At 51.9% G+C, this 21,704-nt stretch overlaps 1 protein-coding gene across 1 annotated transcript in view; it reads right to left on the bottom strand.

The window, feature by feature from the left end:
- The window catches only part of DNAH17 (dynein axonemal heavy chain 17), a gene marked incomplete at both ends in the record, with an annotated part of 110,072 nt that overhangs the window by 77,903 nt on the left and 10,465 nt on the right, over positions 1-21,704 (bottom strand). The window contains 9 exons of the mRNA XM_082679965.1: positions 303-557; positions 3,140-3,322; positions 5,171-5,314; positions 7,752-7,892; positions 9,749-9,852; positions 10,171-10,279; positions 15,083-15,229; positions 17,505-17,700; positions 18,445-18,710. Coding sequence (XP_082536091.1) covers positions 303-557; positions 3,140-3,322; positions 5,171-5,314; positions 7,752-7,892; positions 9,749-9,852; positions 10,171-10,279; positions 15,083-15,229; positions 17,505-17,700; positions 18,445-18,710 — 1,545 coding nt within the window. The remainder of the gene's footprint in view (positions 1-302; positions 558-3,139; positions 3,323-5,170; positions 5,315-7,751; positions 7,893-9,748; positions 9,853-10,170; positions 10,280-15,082; positions 15,230-17,504; positions 17,701-18,444; positions 18,711-21,704) is intronic.

Below are 21,704 nucleotides of genomic sequence, written 5' to 3' on the forward strand. Positions count from 1 at the left end.
TACTGAGCCTGTGTGCTGCAACTACTGAAGCCCACGAGCCTAGAGCCCGTGCTCCACAACAAAGAGAAGCCACGCAATAAGCCCACACACCACAACGAAGAGCAGCCCCCGCTCGCCGCAATCAGAGAAAGCCCGCGTGCAGCAACGAAGACCCAACGCAGCCAAAAATAAATAAATAAATAAATAAATAAATAAATAAAAATGTAAAAACAATGTTCACCCAAGTTTTAAATCAAGTCCAGTGCCCCTCCACGGCAGGGATTCTGGAGTTGAGGAAGCCGGTGGGTGAGGTTCACACACACCTGCTGCTGGAACTGGGCGAGGGTAGGCGGCATCTTGGGGAGGGTCTCCTCGGCCTGGGGGTCCCAGTCCTCTGGGCTGATCGCGTGCCCATAGATGAGGAAGCTCTTCATGACCTCCTGGGGGTCGTCCATCCACAGGTAGGCGTAGCGCTCGAAGGAGTCCTGGTACTCCTCAGCCTCCTTTATGGCGCTGATGACCAGGTTGGACAGCTCCTCCCCCATCTCTATGAGGTCGGTCATGTCTTCCAGGTCGGTCTGCGAGGGGCAGGAGGGGCGCAGATGGGTGAGCGCTTCGCCCGTGGTCTCCCCGCCCTGGAGAGTGGCTCCCTGTTGGTGCAAGTTGGCTAACCTCTCTAGATGGGACGCAGGGACATCTGCAAACAATGTTTGCAATGTTCTCCCGTGAGAAGATATACTGGACGTGACTTTTGCCAGGCAAACCCCAGGACGACTCACGTGGCTTCATTCATTAAGTAGTTACTCAGAATCTGCTGTGTGCACGCAGGGGGAGGGGGCCCTAGGGGTGTCGACAGGGCTCATGTGATGTGGACAGCCCAGGAGTGGGGTCAGATTTTCACCAAAAAAATCACAGAAACGAGACATCATGACTCTGACCCTTGCATTCAGGTGTAACAGGGAGGAGGTGGGGGAACGCTCCCTGGGGAAGTGACCATTGGTCTGAGAACTGATGGACTGTAGGTAAAGAGCAAGAGTAGCAACACAGCACGTGCAAAGGCCCTGTGCTGGCCGGGAAGCAGATGTGTGAGGACCTGCGTGGAGACCACATGATGGCCGGAGTAGGAGCACGGGAGGCCCGGGCTGGACAGGATGCTCTGAGTTTCAAGTGACAGAAAACCCAACCCAAATTGGTGTTAGCGAAAAGGCAGTGATTGCCTTATGTAACTGGAGAATCTCAAGGTGGAGGGTGTGTATTAACCATGCTTTTAAAATTTCCTGTATCTTAAGAAGCTTTGGCATCTTAAAAAATCTTGCTGGCTGGGGAGAGACTGCCCCTCGTAGGGCCAGCCAATACTAAGAGAGCAAAGGGTTGGGGTGGGAGCACACCTTTCACGTGAAAACCAGCCAATCCCCCAACCGCCTACTTTATCTAACTAACCCTCACACTCCAAGCCCATGTTCCCCCTGCCCCATCACCCAGGGCCAGGTACCAGATAACTGGAGACGACCCCCATAGCCCTGAGCCGCCGATGTGCAGACTGGCTGGCCCCGAGTGTTTTCCCTGGTCCTGTCTCACCTTCCCGCAGAAACCCCAGCAAAGCCTCTGGCCTGGGCTCCGCCCTCCGTCCTGCTTCTGCTTTCTGACCAACCTGCTGCCTCCCCCGAGACCCTGAGTAGCCAGCCGTGCTTCTCCTTTCCAGGGGAACTGTGAGTGACATTAACGTTTTCTGTCAATGGCACTGACCTCTCCATGTAGTCACTCGGTCACTTCTGTGAGTTAAAATCTCATGGATACAAATGAGACCAGAGCGGGGCGTGCACAGCCTGGGGTACGGCCTGATCACCGGGACCCTTATTCTGCTTTGTTCTGTCCTGTTCATCATGCCAAGCCCCTCGGGACCCCGGGGTGGGTGCAGGAGCCCCGGATGCGCATCCTGTCAGATTCTGGAGCACACGTGGGAGTCCAGCTCTGTGTTGGGTGTATTCTTGAGCTGACCACTGGTGGCATAGTTCACTTTATTCTGAGCTGTGCAACAGCCTGCTGTGTGCACTTGGGCCAGAAATACCACCTTTTTGCGGCTCAGGAATCCTCAAGCCATTCTCTCTGCCTGGAAATCCCCTTCCCCCTTCAAGACTCAGAACGCGCGTCAGCTCCTCTGGGAAGCTGTCCTTGACCTTGCCACGTATGTCCTCATGTCCTCACATCACTACATTCACTCACACATGCACACGTATGCACACATACCTCTGTCCCTAATAGCACAGAGCATCTCGCTGTAAGTATTTATTACAAATAATACGCGCCCGCTATCAAAAAGCTCAAATGAGGCAGAAGCACGTAAAATAAAAAGCTCCCTTGGCGTCCCCTGTCCTCCTACCATCCTCACCCCGATCCTGTTTCCCAGAAGCAAGCACTCTTAACAGTTTGGAGTGTATCCATAGGAGGGCAGGCTTTTGTTTTGTTTAAATGAATGAAATCACATTCTAAACACTGTTCCACAACTTAAACACTTAATAACAAACGTGTCGCGAGCAGCTTTCCATCCCGGGCTCGCTTTTGGGATTCATCCGGACGCCTTTGTCCGGATGGGCGGAAGCTACTAAAGGACACCTGTGCTTGATGGTCATTTAGGTCTTTTCCAATTTTTGTTTAACTGCCCCACAAACCATGCGCCGACAAACACACCTTCTCAGACCTCCCTTTGGCGGGGGGTGGGGCTGAATTTCCCACACCTTTGCATCCCCGGGATCTGATCTGACTGCATTTTACGTGTCAGATGCACATTAGGTGTTTAATGCATTCAGAGCAAATGGGTGCGGGAGCCCATGCAAGGCGCACCTGTCAAAGAGCCTGCATGCTCAGAGGATCACGGGGTTTAAATTATGGGAGGGAGTGAAGTCCCAGTGAGGGTGGAGATGCACACTTGGCGTCTTATTGGGGGTGGGGAGCCGTCAGGGGAATGAAAACCAGGTCGACCGAGGAGAAGCCGCTCTGGGGAGAAAGATGGGATCTCAGGAGTGGAGAGAGAAATCTGGGCCACCGTCCTGGGGAACCCGATGGAATGGAAGCCTCTGGGCTCCTCTTCACCTTCAGGACCCATTAGGGGTAGCAGTTGGTGGCAGGGAAAGGGGTGGGGCCATACCAAGCCCAGACTGACCTTGTAGTTCATCCTGCCCTTGGCCAGCCTGGGGATGAGCTTGGCTGCATTGTAGATGTCAGTGACCAGGCTCCCGATCAGCGCCAGGAAGCCCTGCTCCCCGCCCACCTCCAGGGACGGATTGAAGACCAGCCCATCCTCGTCCAGCTCCATGCGGACCTCAAACAGCGGTGCGATGCTCTCCTGAAACAGGCCGTCATGGGGTCAAAGACTTGCCCTGGGCTGAACCATTTTCAGTGCCTGGATGTTCACCCCAGCCCCAGACAAGGTATATGGCTGACTCCTGCTGGCTGGGGCCGCTGCAGAGAACACACTTCCTGAGGGCCCTTGAGCGAGAGCTACACAACCAAATGCAACGCCATCGGGCCAAATGCAGGCTGGGTGTCCAGGGCGGGATACAGCAGTGATCGTGACTGCCGAGGAGGCCCGTTACCTCCGTTCAAAGCCCATATCTGCTACTGTCTAGCTGCGTGGCCTTGGGTGATACCTCGGCTTCCCAGTTTCGCCAAATATACAAAATGAGTACAGCTGCTCTATAGAACAGAGGCAATCACTGTCCCCGTCTCTTTGGGTTACCGTGAGGACTAGAGGGACGACTAACACATAGAGCGCGTGGGGTGGTGGCTGTCTCAGGTGTGTCAGCAGCTGTGGCCACAGTGCTCAGTGGGGCAGGGGCAGGGAGTGTCACAGACAGGCAGGATGGTCTCCGCTGAGCTCCAGAAAGGACAAGCCCTCACGTCCCTTGGAGATTCTGTTTCTAAAGCACACACGCCATAACCCTGTCTATTCCCTCTTGGGAGGGTCCCTCTTGGGAGGCTGCGAGGCTGAGTTGCAGCCTCATGTGTAAGGGGACAGGGTAGAGGCTCGCCCAACGTACCGGCGAGCCTCAAAGTGCGGGCCAAAGCCCATGGGTGGCCTCGGGACCTGCTCTGTGGCCACTGATCTTCCTCCAAACGTAGTCCCATGCTGGCCCTGTGGGTGGCTGGCTTGAGAGAGCCCTGTTCTATGACTGAGTAGGGCGGGGTCTGCACTAGTGCCTGAGTGAGCTGCTAAGTGGGAGAGGTCTGTTGTCACAAACTCAGGGGACCAGACTTTTCTAAAGCCTCTGGCTCAGGGGTCCGCTCCCGCTGCTTGGCCACTCACAAACACGGGGGCTCCCTGGGATTTTCTGAGGATGCTTTGTTATCGGGGTCTCATCATGCTTTTGATCGTGACTCTCCTCTCTTTGTAGTGATAATTTAGTTTGTAAGTTCACTATAAATTAGCTACCTTCATTGCTGATACCGTGTCACTGTGCCTTGCTTGGTGAGACTTAACAGTTGGTGATGCCGGCTACTTTCATCAACAGAATCTGGGGTCTGTGATTTTCTGGGGACAAGCGCCCTCTGCAGCTTGTGTAAGGGCATCTCACTGCAGTGCCCACCATCCTTTCCTGCGGGTAGGCTTTGGGGGGGAGAGCGTCTCTCATCTTGCCCTCCTGGCAGTATTCAAAATCACTTGGGAACCACTGTAGTGAAAAGGACATGGGCAGGGAATAGCTCTTGGAGAACAGGCTGGGATGCAATTAACCAGCAAAGCCACAGTGCTGACCTGGTTTAAGCTTATACTCAATTCAGCAGAGGGTTGAGCGGGCTGGGGGCTGATGTTGCCGATAGGAGGGCACCTCCCACCCCCAATCAGCATAAGGAGGGGGCAGTGGTACCCGCTTTTCCTCACCTGGCAGCAGCATAGGACAACTCAGATCCCTGTAGGTGTTCTATAGCCCACTTACGCTGCAGCATATTTAAGGACCAGATGTCCTGAGCACCTGGGACTGAGCAGGGTCCCGGGACGCAGGACTTTCAGGTTTAAAATCGGGACGAATTGGTCACCCTGGGAAGACTTTAATAAGTCTGTTCATTTGTAACATGACAGTCTGTTCTTTCATCAGGAAACCACAGATTATAGATTCCAGCGTCAACCTTTCTCATATTTATAATATCATAATACACATATGTATATGCATATATGTATCTCACATTTGTAACTTACATCTACAACCATGTTGTCCATTAGGTGATTTAGAGACTTGCGAATGAAATGCTCAAATTCATCCAAGACCATGCTGTCAACGTAGTTGACATAATCCTTCCAGGGCTGGCTCGTCGTATTCGCTCTGAAGAGTTCCGCATTTTCCTGCAAACAGAACCACGTGGCTGGCTGTCGTCTCACTGGTCTACCTGTTCCCTCTTTAGGCAATTTATTCAACAATTCCCTGGGCTACCCTCATCCTCGTTCACACCCTCCACACACAGTGGTCTGCTTTCGGCTTCTTGAACCCTCCAGGCTCTTCCTGCAGGCTGCTCCCTCCCATTCATGCCAGGTGTGGCTTCTTCTCATCTTTTAGGTTTCAGGTCAAATGTCAGCTCCTCACAAAGGCCCTTCTTGACCACCCCCCATTCATCTCAGGTTTGGTTCCTGTCCCTGCCCGCTGACCTGTGTTCCCTCTAGCAATTTGTTATTTGTGCCTGTGATGGCACAGATGACAATTCTGAATTATTTTGTCTTTGGTCTGTACCTCCCCTTGATGCCAGGCATCACGAGGACAGGGATTGACTGTCTTTTCCACCATTATACCTCCAGCACTAAGTAGTATGCCTGGAACAGAGCAGGAGCTGGTGGGTGGATGGGTGGATGGATGGATGGATGGATGGATGGATGGATGGATGGATGGATGGATGGGTGGATGGATGGGTGGATGGGTGGATGGATGGATGGATGGATGGATGGATGGATGGATGGATGGATGGGTGGATGGATGGGTGGATGGGTGGATGGGTGGGTGGATGGATGGGTGGGTGGGTGGGTGGGTGGATGGGTGGATGGATGGATGGATGGGTGGGTGGATGGGTGGGTGGGTGGGTGGGTGGGTGGGTGGATGGGTGGGTGGAGGGGTGGGGGGTGGGGGGTGGGTGGGTGGGTGGATGGGTGGATGGGTGGGTGGATGGGTGGATGGGTGGGTGGATGGATGGGTGGGTGGATGGATGGGTGGATGGATGGATGGGTGGATGGATGGATGTTTGGGTGGGTGGATGGATGTTTGGGTGGGTGGATGGATGGGTGGGTGGGTGGATGGATGGGTGGGTGGGTGGATGGATGGGTGGATGGATGGGTGGATGGGTGGATGGGTGGGTGGATGGGTGGATGGGTGGGTGGATGGGTGGGTGGGTGGGTGGGTGGATGGGTGGATGTGTGGGTGGATAGATGAAACTGTAAGACACTGAGTGCTACAGGAAAACACAAAGATGAATGTGACCCAGTCTGTACCCTCAGGCAGTTATATTCTAATAGGGGAGAGAAGACACAGGCTTAAATAACTTCAGTGTAACAATGGTTCAAATGACCATTATGGGAGTAGAGGACTCTGAAAAATGCTGTGATAACAAAGCCTTGTCAATTGCTCGCTGGCCTCTGCCTCACTGGGGTTCCTGTTCCCTCCTGGCTCCCCCTCCAGCTGGGCTAGTGTGCTGTGAACCTCTTCCCAATGCTAAGCTAGATTTATCTCTCCCATGTTGTTTCCAACACATCTGGTAATGTTAATAGGTTAATCGGTTAACTCTTCCAAATAACCTTTTTGCAGTCTAACATGTTAATTTCGTTGGCCCTTCTGGCACCAGGGCAAAGGGGAAAGGAAGAGGATCTGGAAACAAGACAAAATATTTCTTGGTCCAGTCAAGTCACTCCACAGGGGCAATGACCTTCCAATCAATGACTTGACCATGAGAACAGCCCAGCACAGACCCTCCTCCTGGGGGGCCTGCTGGTCTGTCTGGATGTGGCGACCCATCATTTAAGGCCATGGCAATGATTTGCACCATGCACTGGGAAACCCCGAAAAACTGTCCTGAAAATATCTTGAGCTCGGTGGGGTGGGGGGGCGGGCAGTTTTCTCCTTTCCAGGCCAACGCAGAACCGCACCTTTCACATTTGCCTCAGAAATAGGCGAAAATGCAAGCTGGCTAAAGTGGCCACGGACGGAGGAAGACAGAGGAAGGCGCGAGAACCCCATGCTGCCGGGAATCAGGCAGAGCTACCAGGGGCATGAGGCTCCCATTCTGCATCCCCCTCCGACCGTGCCCGTGCCTGTGGGGCCCCGGGCCCAAGGACCCTTGAGACGGCTGGCAGAAAGGAATAACCCTCAGGCCGGGCAGCCCAGCAAGCACGTGCCCGCACATTATCCCAGTTTCAACGTGCTGGCACCCAAACACCACAGGGCACCCACATCCCGTGCTCCTCTCTCTTTCCGTGCTGCTGGGCCTTCCTCACACTCAGGGGTGGGAAGCCGTGATACAGCTTCTCCCAGGGACTTGGTACGAAGGTGTCACTTGTCCACACCGATTCATGTGGGGTGGGGGGAGGGTGCTCTGACACCCTTAGGGGAGGAGGGCAGACACGTGACAAGAGGAATCAGACTTCCGGGGAGCAGTTAGCAGGGTCTGCTACTGTAAGATCGGACTCCTGGATTAAAGGTCTTAGATGCCTGAGGTTTTCTGAAGCCTTGAGCTCTCCCTCCTCCCTCCCCGGCTGCGGAGAGCCCATGGCCTCTCCAAGGCCCTCCCGGGCAGCTCCTTACCATGACCATGGACTGGATCTTCAGGCCGGCGTCCTTGACCGCGGTGTAGCGCTTGTTGAGGTTGGCCACCCTCCCGTCCAAGTCTAACAGGGCCTCTTTCTTGTTGTCCTTCCTTTCAAACATTGGGTTGGCCGACCAGTCCTGGAGGGAAAAGGTGAGCGGGAGAGAAGTGTCTGAAGAAAAAGCTTCTGGCCCTACTCCCTCCTACACTGCCTTTAGAGTGAGTGTCCCCATCCTAGGCTGGCCTCGCGGAGGCCAAGGGGCCGCTGAGGACTGTTGGCCAGAGAGCCTCCAATGATGTGACTCAAAACCAACCAGGGCCTTGGAGGACCACGGAGAGACCTCTGTGCATGTTCCCCAGTCAGGCCCCAAAGGAGCCCCTCTAGGGGAAGGAGTGTCTGACCCTCTTGTCGGGGAACCTCAGGAGCTGGGGGTGACAGGACATGGCAGCCAGATCTGGAGACACGTGTGGAGATGCTCAGAGTACAGGACAGAAAGGGACACACAGGAGAGAATGAGTGACTGGAGAAGGTGCCTGGGGGCTGAGGCAAGGTTGCCATTTTCGGATTGAAAGTACTTTGTGGATCCAGGGAACATTAACAAAAGGAGACACACGTCTGGATACACTCTGGTGACACGTCTGAACACTGAAGATGACCAAGGACTCTACCTACCTCTGGACGGAGAGAACAGGAAAGTCAAAAAATATCTTTCAGAGGAAATATCAAATATATCAGCAAAGGGAAGTCATACCTTTGTCAGCTTTTTCAACATTGAGGCTATAAGCAGGGGTGGCTGTGGCCTGAACTGTGCCTCCTCCCACAAATTTATATGTTGAAGCTCTAACCTCTAACATCTCAGATGTTACTGCATTTGGAGAGAAGGTCTTTAAAGAGATGATTAAAGTGAGGTCATTAGGGTGGGCCTAAATCTGATATGGCTGGTGTTCTTATAAGAAGAGGAGATTAGGACATAGACACAGAGGGACGACTGTGCGAGGACACAGGGAGAAGACGGCCGTCTACACACCCAGGAGAGAGGCCTCAGAAGAAACCAACCCTGCTGGCACCTTGATCTCAAACTTCTAGCCTCCAGGACTATGAGACAATACATTTCTGCTGTTTAAGCTGCCCAGTCTCTGGTCCTTTGTTATGGCAGCCAGAGCAGACGAGTACAGGGATGCTTCTAGGCTACTGAAAGAAAAGGACCATATCAGAAAATCCTTTACTTGGACAAGACAGCTATAGGTAACATCCAAAGAAAGATAGTTTTGGAAAGCAAGGATTCAGAAAGTAGGTCATCAACGCACCCTTTCTGAGGCAATTACTTGGGGAAATAATCTGATTGAAAGAAAACTGAATCAGAAAACAAATCAGAAAAAAATGGGGTGAGCAATGGCTTTTGCTTACAATGTATTGAGTTAAATCTAAGTGGATGGTGATGAAATGAACGTCAATTGTAACGAAGGAAAGAGTTTCACACCGTGATAAGCCAAAGGGGTCTCAAAACAGAAGAGGTGTTTTCTAATGAACAAACTAGCGCTGGCCCGGGGCAGGTGTCTGCAGATGCAGGCACTGATGACAAAGCATGGTGGGGGAGGGAAGTGCTAGCGAAGGCTTTCCCCCAGTTTTCTGGATGAGGCTTGAAAGCAAGGACCTGTGCTGCTCTGCATCGAGGGATGAGTGTGTTCCCGGTGGGGCCGAGTCTGAGCGCATCTCCACCCCCACCCTCGTTCCTGGCACCCACCTGGCGGAGGGACCTGCCCACACACTTGCTGAGCTCAACAGACCCAGATGGAGTGGAGCTCTGCAGAGTGACCAGGGGCCCTTCTGCCTTGGGGCCACCCTGACGTCACCATGGTACAGCCCAGAGCCTCACACAGCAGGCCCCCGCTGCCTTGGGCACTTTCCGTGATCGTCTCCGAGGGGGCCTGTTTCCCCAGGACCCTCTCCGGGGTCCCCATTTAAGCCCCGCTCTGTGCTTTGCAGGTTACTCACCTTCATGGCCTGGGAAATCCCCTCTATGTTTTGCTTTGCTTTTTGTATCCTGTTCTGCAAGTTGTATAGCATTTCTCGCATCTCTTGAATATATTCAAACACACCTAAAACAGAAGGATAAAGGGATCTTACAAAATGAACGATTTAGCAAGGGCTGGCTTAACACTCGTTATTACAACACAATGCTCGGCGAGTCTGTCCGCTTCTCCGGAGCCTGAAGCAGAGGAAATTGCGGAGAGCTTCCCAAAAGGCAACGCTGAGGAATAAAGCACATCGTGTCTCTTGGGAAACAAGGTCTCCCTATCCCCACGTAGGCAGATCACTAATTCCACAGGAACTCCAGGTGGCCGACAGGTTGGACCCGGCCCTCCATCCCCCTCACCCAAGTTCAACCTAAGGGGGAATGAATGTCGCCTTTGTACCTTGGCCGTTCCAGAATAAGGTCGTCTCAGCGTCCAACAATTTGACATCGATTGTTTCCAATTCTGACTTTATCAGTGGAAATTCTACGTCCTTCACAGTGGTCATTATCTGCAAAACAAGGGCTACAGTTTCAGGGCCTTTGTTCCAAATCCAAGCAGATTTAAAATCGTCTCCTGGTAAGGGTGTTTATTACTCAATCCCAACCAAACCAATTACAGTTAGTGGTATTTAATTGGGAATTATGTGTACATCAAAGTTCAGGAGATTCCAACTTTTTAAATTATTTTTTATCACCAAGGATTTACGTATATACTTAACTCCTAATCACCCATGTTATGGGGTAGAAAGAGAAGGGAATTCACTAATGCAAAAACAGTGCGTACGTAATCCAAAGCTTAAAATATCCGGCTTAGAATCATAAAAAGAAAATCAGAGGAATACACACTGGTAACTGGGACACTTCTGGGGCGTTTCTCAGAACATCGCCTTGCCTATGATCTAAGGCTCGGAATGTGATCATACAAAGGAGGTCCAGGATCTGTGGAGAAGCTGTTTCACTTGTTAAAGCATCAGAGTGAACGGTAGGGTAGGTTCCATACAGGCTCGATACGGGTCTACCCTGAGCTAAGAAATTCATGTAACACTCGAAAACCTCGATTCAAAGAACAGAAAAAAAAAAAAGACAGAGTGTGTATACAGTTTTTATTAATTATTCCTTTAAATAACAAGCACCAGTTGTGCTTTGGAATACTGTCCTATCCGGCAACATTTTGATTTACATGTAAGTTTTCAAGGACAGGTCTACTCTCTAAAGTGAGGGATGTACATAGAATTCAAACTGTACATTAGATGCTATTTGCCTTTCACAATAATTCTTTTTTTTTTAACATCTTTATTGGAGTATAACTGTTTTACAATGGTGTGTTAGTTTCTGCTGTATAACAAAGTGAATCAGCTATACATATACATATATCCCCACATCTCTTCCCTCTTGCGTCTCCCACCCACCCTCCCTATCCCACCCCTCTAGGTGGTCACAAAGCACAGAGCTGATCTCCCTGTGCTATATGGCTGCTTCCCACTAGCTATCTATTTTATGTTTGGTAGTGTGTATATGTCCATGCCACTCTCTCACTTTGTCCCAGCTTACCCTTCCCCCTCCCCGTGTCCTCAAGTCCATTCTCTACATCTGCGTCTTTATTCCTGTCCTGCCCCTAGGTTCTTCAGAACCATTTATTTTTTTAGATTCTACATATTAGCATATGGTATTTCTTTTGCTCTTTCTGACTTACTTCACTCTGTATGACAGTCTCTAGGTCCATCCACCTCACTACAAATAACTCAGTTTCATTCCTTTTTATGGCTGAGTAATATTCCATTGTATATATGTGCCACATCTTCTTTATCCATTCATCTGTCGATGGACACTTAGGTTGCTTCCATGTCCTGGCTATTGTAAACAGAGCTGCAACGAACATTCTGGTACATGACTCTTTTTGAATTATGGTTTTCTCAGGGTATATGCCCAGCAGTGGGACTGCTGGGTTGTATGGTAGTTCTATTTTCAGTTTTTTAAGGTACCTCCATACTGTTCTCCATAGTGGCTGTATCAATTTACATTCCCACCAACAGTGCAAGAGTGTTCCCTTTTCTCCACCCTCTCCAGCATTTATTGTTTGTAGATCTCTTGATGATGGCCATTCTGACCGGTGTGAGGTGATACCTCACTGTAGTTTTGATTTGCATTTCTCTAATGATTAGTGATGTTGAGCATCCTTTCATGTGCTTCTTGGCAATCTGTATGTCTTCTTTGGAGAAATGTCTATTTAGGTCTTCTGCCCATTTTTGGATTGGGTCGTTTGCTTTTTTAATATTGAGCTGCATGAGCTGTTTATATATTTTGGAGATTAATCCTTTGTCAGTTGCTTTGTTTGCAAATATTTTCTCCCATTCTGAGGGTTGTCTTTTCATCTTGTTTATGGTTTCCTTTGCTGTGCAAAAGCTTTTAACTTTCATTAGGTCCCATTTGTTTATTTTTGTTTTTATTTCCATTTCTCTAGGAGGTGGGTCAAAAAGGATCTTGCTGTGATTTAAGTCATGGAGTGTTCTGCCTATGTTTTCCTCTAAGAGTTTTATAGTGTCTGGCCTTACATTTAGGTCTCTTAATCCATTTTGAGTTTATTTCTGTGTATGGTATTAGGGAGTGTTCTAATTTCATTCTTTTACACGTAGCCGTCCAGTTTTCCCAGCTCCACTCACAATAATCCTTGACATATATTTGGTACTTTAAATGGTGCCCCCTCCCCACCCATGTCCCCCTTTTCAGACAATTAACTCTTAGAAAAGGTACGGTATGGCAGAGAAATAAAGGTTAACAGCTATTACCAGTGGAAACCAGACAGGAGCAGAAGAAAGCACTGACGAAATGAAAAGTGAGTCAATGTGAAATCTTGATTCCATTTATCAGAGTTTGGATATTAAACAATTACACGAATAGCCCAGACAAGAGCTAAATGTTATTATGCCTTTGTGATTGCCCAGAGTAAACACAGCTCACAGCGCTGAGATCCATTTAATATGCCCTGTTTATTATTTTCCAGCAGCCTATATAATAAATCCACACCTTTAGGGCATTTTTCCCAGACCCCCCAGCAGATCCCTTAAAGTCCCACTCCAACACTCACCTAGCTCAAACATTAATAGATATTAGCAGTCTGGGGGCCTGGGGTCTCTCTCGGCAACAGAAAGTACGTTAAGAATAAGAAGCGCGGGGCTTCCCTGGTGGCACAGTGGTTGAGTGTCCACCTATCGATGCAGGGGACACAGGTTCGTGCCCAGGTCCGGGAAGATCCCACATGCCGCGGAGCGGCTGGGCCTGTGAGGCATGGCCGCTGAGCCTGTGCGTCTGGAGCCTGTGCACCGCAACGGGAGAGGCCACAACGGTGAGAGGCCCACGTACCGCAAAAAAAAAAAAAAAAAAAGAAGCGCATCTAAGGGGCCAGGAGCACCCCAGAGAGGGGAGCCGGCATCAGTAATGATGGTCACCACAGGCGCTGAGCTCTGGGTCTCACTGCCTGGCTCCCCATCCTTGTCCGATGTTTCTATTAGCAGAACAATGTCGTTCACAGCGGAAGCTAACATGCTTCCCCGCATGGGACTGGCTGGGTTTTGTTTGGAAATTCAGAAGTGGAAGATCAATTTTTTTGTTTCATTCTAAATAACGTTTGTTGGATTTTTTTTGTCTGTTTCTGATTGCGTCGTTGTAAAAAAAAAAAAAAAAAAAAAAAAAAAAAAAAAGCTCTTGCACTGAAAGTAACCCACAAACATTTTTCCACATGACTGTATCTCTAAGGCTTCCATTCTTCCTAAACACCGCGTCCGGGACGCGTTCCAGGGAACGGATGAACACGGCGTTCTTTGAACCTGAAGAGAGCTGCTTCTGGAGAAAGCTAATTCAAGGAAACGCACTTCAGGCGGGCCCTGGGCTGTCACAGTTCGCAGCACCAATAAGTGAGTCAATTAAGATTTTATCTTCAAAAATGAAATTAGTGAAAAGCAGCTTACTCCAGTTTATCCTGAACACATTTCAGGTGACGTCACCCCCATGATCTAATTTGTGGAATAGAGTAAGGAACGGGTCTATGGTTGGTTCTGTGGTGGGCGTGTCGGGGTGAGCAGTGGGGGAGTGATACTTTTTGGCAAATCCACGTGACGGCATGACCTGGCGTGCTTCAGTTCACATTCAGGTAGGAGGCGGTCACTTCTAGCAAGGTCGGGAGGCTTCCTCAGTGTCCCAAAGGCCTTGCTCTGAATCTTTTGATGTTCCAACATTCTCTTTTTTGGCAGGGAATTCCTGGGCTTGGTCAAATCTGGCCACCGTAGGGAGGAGGTGCACGGCAGAGCTGTGCTGCAGTTACTACCGACTCAGAGGGCACTTAACAAGCCGGCAGGGGAGGGGCAGAACAGGAACCTCCCTCTCCACATTCTGGTTGGAACCGAGCATTAAGTTCAAGGCCCCTACAAGACAGGCCAGGGAAGGCGACCGAGGCACGCTCTTCGGGGCTCTAGGAAAGGGGCTGTCACATCAGGGATTTGGGAGCGTGTAAGCATCTCTCCAACAGATCGAGATGCAAAACCCAGAAACAGAAATATTCCAGGTTCCACCCAGTGGCTCCAGTCGGGGGCAAGCTGGCTGCAAGAAATATAAGCCCACTAAAGCTGGCTCAGGTCACGTGGAGGTGCGCTGGTAGAGCCCCGGGGACTGGGCCCACAAAGCCCACGCCCGGGGTCCCCTCTGTCTCGTGGGGCCTCTCCGCCTGTCTGCTCCACCCGCCTGCTCCCTTCCGTCTGCGGCCCGTGTTTCGCTCATTCTGGTTTCTCTGCTCCCCCTGAGACTCCGGTGTGAATGATGCTGGGACCCAATTCCAAGTTCCCAGGGTTCAAGGAGAGGGAATTTCATTGGCCCCTTTTGGATGAGGTGTCTGCGGTAGGCTGAATAATGGCCCCCAAAGACGTCACGTCGTAATCTACAGGACCTGTGACTATGTCACCTTGCACTTGGCAAAAGAGAATTTGCAGACGCGATTCAGTTAAGGACCTCGACATCGGCGGGCCCAATGCGATCGCGAGGTCCTTATAAGAGGGAGTCAAGAAGAACTAAGGAAGGGAACATGACAACAAAAGCAAAGGTGCTGTGATCCGAAGGTGGCGTGACGTGGCCTCAAGCCAAGGAACGCGGGCAACTCTGTAAGGTGGAAAAGGTGAGAACGTGGATTCTCCCCAGAGGGTGGCTCCAACCACCTTCAAATAGGAAAACATTCTCAGTTCTACTCTGGGTGGGGATCGTACACCTGTGTTTGTTCTAAACAAAACCCCCATCGTGGCAAACAAAACAAAGCAACACCAGCTCACCTCATTGTACCAGCGGGCAATGAGTTCCAAGTTGCCCACAAACTTCCAGAAGGTTTCGTACTGTGAGAACAGGTTCTCGGCGCTGCTGGGAATCTCTTTTTGTTGCTGGAAGTTCAGGTACTTGACCTCTCTCAGCACTGCCACCAGCTAAGGTGAATGAAGAGAACACAAGAGGTGAGGGGGTGGCCTCAGTGGCATGGTACGTAGCAGCACAAGTGAGGGTCTGTCCCTGGGATGCTTCGACAGCCCCCAAAGCTGGGGGGAGGTCTGATTGGGGATGGGCTCCACTGGTAGGATCACGGTGCCTTCACCTATTGACTGTTCCTGATGTCTAGAAGTGCTGGCATCACCAGCATGGTGGACACCATCATTGTAACTAACCTGCCAGGTGTCTAAAGAAAGGCTCCTCCCTAGGGTCTGACCTTCCCTTGTCCCTCTCCACCCCCTGGTTACAGCCCAGGAGACCAACGGCAGGGCATCCCTTCCGACAGAGCTTCTGCCCTCACTGCTCGGCCAACACCGTTCTTGGAGAGGCCCCAGTAACCTTCACATTGCTGCATCCAGGGGTCATTTCACAGGCCCCGTCTCACGTGGCCTCTCAGCAGCTGGTCCCTCCCCCTCCTGGGCACATGGTCCCCTTTGCGTCCAGGACACCAGGCTCTCCTGGTCCCCATTACCAGTCTCTCTGATGCTTCTGAGATTTAAGTGTTGGAGAACCGCGGATGGGGTCCCTTCTCGATCTGCTCTCACGTTGGTGACCTCACCCAGTGTCACAGCATTAAGAACCATCTACGTGTGAGTGATTCCTGTGCTCACGTCCCCAGCTCGGGACTCTCTCCTGACTTGAGACTCCTGCATCTACCTGCCTATTCAGCGTCTCCACGTGGATGTCCAGTTGACATGTCAAACTCAACGTGACTGAAACAGAGCAGTCTTGCCCGCCGGCCGCCTCCACCCGCTGTCTCATCTGATGGCCATTCTCCCTTCCAGTTGCCCAGCCCCAGAAGGCTGGGGCTGACCCCTCTCTTCCCGCACACGTGATTTCCAACCTGTCTAGGATCTCATCGGCCCTGTGATCAAAATCTAATCTAACCTCTGCGCACCTTCACTGCTGCTGCTCTGGTCCAGGCCACCACCCTCTCATCATCCCTCACCTGGATTCCAGCAAAACACTCCTAAGTGGTCTCTGTGCTTCTGGCCTTGCCCTCCCCCCAAGCCCACTCACACACAGCATCTCAGATCGGGGCCCTCCTCTACTCGAAACCCTGCAACGGCTGCCATCTTGCCCGGAACAAAGACCCAAGTCCCTTTCAGGGCCCGAGAGCCTCTCTGTGCCCCATCGTCTCCTCACCCCCTTTCCCTGCACCTCCCCTGATCACTCCACCCCGGCCCCCCCGTCTCCTCGCTGCTCCCACAACACACCAGGCACACGCATACCTCCTGGCCTTTGCTTTAGCTGTTTGCTCTCCTCGAAGGCTTTCCTCCCATCTTTGCTGGCCAACGCCCTCACCTCCTGCAAGTCTCTGCTCAAGTCCAAAGCCGCAACCTGCCCCCTTCCTCCGGCTCTGTCCATTCCCCGCTTACCTGCCTTTCCCATTCTTTGAGGTACCGACCAATCACGTTCTCATGTGTTATACGTTATGCTGGTTCATCGTCCCCACCCCCTCTTCTCCTGGCCCTTCCACCGGGGCCCCACCACTCTCTCCCCTCTCTCTGTCTCTCTCTCTCCCCCTCTCCCTGTAGGAGGCAGCTCCAGAAGGACAGAGATCTTTGTTGGTTCACTAATTCATCCCAAACACATACACAAAGTAGGTGTTCAGTAACTATTTGTTGAATGAAAGAATGAATTTGGGTGAAAGAAGGTTTCAGAGGAAAAGTCCCATCTGGGTTCCCTGCCTTCCTGGTATCACCGCTGACCTCAGAGCAGGGCAGATGCGTTCTTGAAAGGCAGGTGCTTGTAGAGATTCAGGCTGCCCCAGCTTCTGCCCGCGTACCTAGTTAACTACCTGGGGTTTAGCCCTGGACGGTGTGGATTCCCTCCAGCCTTCCCGACTTGACCAGGGGGTCCACTTATTCAGATCCTGAAAAGACCTTTTTTTTCTTTTCTTTTAAATTCTCAAATTGATAGTTCCCCTTGGGATCCCATGAAAGGCGGCCCAGCTTTAAAATAGCGTACTCATTCCAGCTATTTTCAAGGAGGCTACGACTGTCTCATATCTTAAATATATCCTGGGCATACTTTAAGCAACACTTGAATAATAAAGCTTTAGCTGGATATGACATAAACATCAACCCCACAAGTCCATGCTGTTGGTAGGAGGGGGGTCAGCCTCACGTGGGCTTGCCCCGTGGGGAACCCTAGGTCCCTGGGACAGCCTCTGGCCCAGCTGCCCTCCCGATGCTGCGGCCAGACGACACCCACCGCTTTGCTGAAGTTGACGCGGATGAGTCTGGTGACGGGGTCCCGCTGGATCAGGGGCTGCCCCAGGTTGAAGTGGCAGTCCTGGTCTACCCCCACCGCCCACTGCTGGTAGATCCTCTCACGGTAGCGTCTCAGCAGTTCCACCATCTCATCGTATTTCTGGTAGATCAGCTTGGCCTCCACACTGGACATGACCCTGGAATCAGAGTTAGAAGGAGGGTCAGGTGCCGTCTCCCTCAGGGCCTCGCTAACACCCCAACCGTGCCTGCCAGACCTTGGGGTGATGCAGCAGGCAGCCAGCTCTCTGTTTCTTCCAGGCTGAGACACTGAACATACACGTGGATGACGCCCTTCACAGGCGGCAACCAGCCCAGAAAGTCAAATGATAATCCTTGTAATATTGGCCCTGAATGGCCAGGACTTGATTCATAACTGCCACCTTCCTTAATTTCTGTCCTCCCTTCCAACTTAGGACCAACCAGAGAGCCAGACATGCCTCCTGACCAAACACACAGGACGCCCTCCTCCAGTCCCCATGCTGATGGCCTCCAGTCCGGGAGACCTGGGGCCTTCTCTGTTCTGCTGTGGGTTCTTCCACTCCTCCCCCTGCTTTCCAGGCTCTGCCAAAAACAAGTGACAGTGGCCGGCTCCCTGCTCTGGCCAGCACCGAGGAAGCAGCCTTTGCTTGTTCTCATTTGGGTGTCTTTGTTCATTTCCACGAGGGTGACCACCAAGGTCACCTTCCCGACATGCTCGCTGGGAAGGCACCCAGAGGAGGGGGAGGCGCAGTCAGGGTCTCTCCTGGGACCGTGCCCTGGGAAGGAAAGCCTTGGGCGACGGTAAGCATGGGCCTGCCTCAGAGCTGGGACAGACGTCCCCACAACCCACCGCAAACTCCACAGCTGTGGAGGAGCGCTGGCCGCCCGGGGCCATCACTCACGGGTGCTCGATGTGCTTGAGGTCCCTCATGGGTGCCTCCAGCCTCTCCTGCAGCTCCAGGCTCCACTTGAGCTGCCCGGCCACCGGGGGCATGTTTTTATGGATAGGGGGGATGTTCCCGTCTGCCGAGGCCGCAATCTGGGCGTCATACAGGGTCTTGGTGTTGTCCAGCTCAGCGTCAAACAGCTCCAGCATGACCGAGTACCTGGGCACCACCTCGGGGAGAATCAGAGGCCGTTCCAAGAGGCTGCCACACATGTGTAGGAGCTGGGGAGAAATGAGAGATGCGCCTTCGCCGGGGCCCGCCACCTGCCCCATCCCCGCGTCACCCCCAGCTGCGTGTCTGGGACACCGTGTGCAGCCACGCTTCAGGATCAGGAAGATACACGCCTTCCAGACAAAGAAGCTTTTCTCTGTGTGGCAACTGGCTAACCAGGCGCCTCAATGATTTCCATGTTGATGTACGCTGGGTCCCTACATACTTAGCTTATAAACCAACAGTACAAACTAGGTCCAAGGTCTGGAAAAATTTATTCTGGGCCCAGGAGAAATCAGGGTTTGGGCAAAGAAGATTTAAACATGTAAGAAATACCATTTCAAAAATTGAAAAAAAAAAGAAAAAGTAACCACAATACTGCACTTATATAACAAGGGCTTACGCTATAACTGGATGGAGAAATGTCTTTTTTTTTTCCTGTATTTTTTTAACATCCTTATTGGAGTAGAATTGCTTTACAATGTGTTAGTTTCTGCTTTATAACAAAGTGCATCAGCTATACATATACATATATCCCCGTATCTCCTCCCTCTTGAGCCTCCCTCCCACCCTCCCTATCCCACACCTCCAGGCGGTCACAAAGCACTGAGCTGATCTCCCTGTGCTATGCGTCTGCTTCCCACTAGCTATCTATTTTACACTTGGTAGCGTATATATGTCCATGCTACTCTCTCACTTCGGAGAAATGTCTTAGTCATGAGAATTATTCCTTTTAGGAAGAGCTCTGATTCTCAAGGACCCACCCAGGAAAGAAAAGCCACCATGGGGAAGTTTGTTTTGCTCTGAAAAATGCTCCGGGGAAAACAGGAACAAACTAGGTGAGAGGGAGGCCAATCTTAACCACGTGGGGTCCCCAAACCACTAAAGTCGCCAAGTGCTGGGTGTGGGGAAGGGTCTGCAGGAGCGTCCTGGGGCTGCCACGACAGCACCGTGAGCTGGGCAGCCTTCAACAACAGCATTTATTCTCTCACAGCCTGGAGGCAACAAGTCCACAATCAAGGTGGACAGGGCTGCGCTACCCTGAAGGCTCCAGAGGAGAGTCTGTCTCAGCCCCTGGGTCCCTGGGGGTGGGCGGCAACCCTCGGCTTGTAGACCCGTCACTCCATCCTCTACCTCCTTGGTCATGGGGCTATCTTCCCTGTGTGTGTCTCTTCCCTTCTTCTGGCACAGACCCCAGACACACTGGATTAAGGTGCACACCGCTGTGGTAGGACCTCAATTTACGTCTCAGTTACATCTGCACAGACCCTATTTCCAATAATGCACAGGTCCCGGGGGTCCAGGCTTTATCCTCTCTGGAGGACACAGTTCCACCCACCAACAAAGGGGCCTGTGTTTAGCCTTGGGCTGACCAGGTGGAGATGGCAGTGGGGACAGGGCCCAGACATCGTGCATAGGTGTTGAGAGCAGGAAGCACTGACCGGGAGAGCTCAGCTCCTGGGGGTTTGAGGAAATTACAGGGAGAGCTTGGCACCTTCCCAGGCCGTGACACCAGGGGTTCAAGCGTGGGCTGCCTGATTCCCCCAGGAGCTGGGACAGTCCGGGTCCCCTTCAATGTGTCATTTCCATGGCCTGTCAGCCCGAGAGCGCTGACCTGATTACTCCAGTGGGGGACATCACCTCACATATCTGAGGGTGCTAACCATAAACATGGCCTAGCACCTTGCAAGTAACGAGCTCATCACCCTGTGGTCTGCGGATGCTACACACTGGCAATTGTAAAAAAAAAAAAACTAAAACTAAAGAAAGGCTTAGTAGAAGAGAATAAGGTAGAATTACCTGGGTGTTTCAGTTAGAGTCTTGCCTGGAATAGGAGGATGGCTCAAATTGGGCCACAGAGGAGAGTTTCTTAAAAGATCCTCTCACAGCGGTGGGTGTCCAGGGAGGCCTCAGGCCGGGGCTGAGCCTGAGTGGTGAGGGAGGGGCCCTTACTGCAGCCTGGAGAGAGAGGCTGTGGGGTCGGACAGTGACACGTGACATGTTAGGGCAGCTCCGAGCCAGCCTGAGGTCACCAGGGGAGGGGTGCCTGAGCCTGGGGGTGCCCGCGGCAGAGCACTCCTGGAGACAGACGGGGATTCATCAGGGCTCAGACCACACGGCCCCGTTTTCTCTGGGATATGGGCTGCAGCCCTTGGTGCCTGGAAGGGCTGGACCCAAGTCTCAGATTTGTCCTACTTTTTGGTATGAAAACTAAGACCACTGTCCCTAAAAATGGCCTTTTGGGGAAACAGTGGAATAATAGCTGCAGAGAAAGGAGGAAAGATTTTCAGGTACCCGAAAGCCAGACGGGACAGCCAGGGACTCCCGGGAAGACCCCGCAACTCCGAGTTGCTAAGCACCGATACCTGCGGAGAGGCTCCGGACGTATTAGGTCACCAGGGTCATTTCTCTGGAAACTGACATGTAACAGTTGGGAAGAACCTGTTCCTCTTGTTGGTTGCTGACCCTCTTGGCTTTTTTCCTCCCACTCCTATTCCTTTTATTTCATGCTTACATGTTTTTTGGCCTCTGGCTTCTAGGAAGGAGGTTAATTTCATTTTCTGCCAGGAGGAGTTCATGTGGAAAATTGCTCTAGAACTTTCCCGGCTGCGTGTGAATTACTGACAGTGCGCAAGAGCATCCAGACAGCTTGGGAACACGCAGGGGATCAAAGGGACGGCAGGGAGGGGACCCCAAGGGCCTGTCCTGATTAGAGCACAGGGTTGTCAAGGGGGGAGGAAATGTTCTTCGGTGCAGAGAGAAAGGTGAGCAGACAGAGACGGGGATGGTTCACAAGAGTTTTCTGCCTTATTTTCTTTCTAGTTCAGCACAGACATAAAGTTACATGTTAGAAGCGGACTTCACCTTGTGGAGTGCAGAAGCCGATTTAGGCCACAACAGGAGTGGGGAACGCCCGGGGGTAGAACAAGGGCGTTTGCCAGTTTGAGCACCTGGGGATGGACTTCAGTCCCTCAGGTGCCAAACGGAGTTCCTCCTGGACCAGC

The sequence above is a fragment of the Grampus griseus genome, assembly GCF_964374135.1.
Source record: "Grampus griseus genome assembly, chromosome: 20".
NCBI lineage: Eukaryota > Metazoa > Chordata > Mammalia > Artiodactyla > Delphinidae > Grampus > Grampus griseus.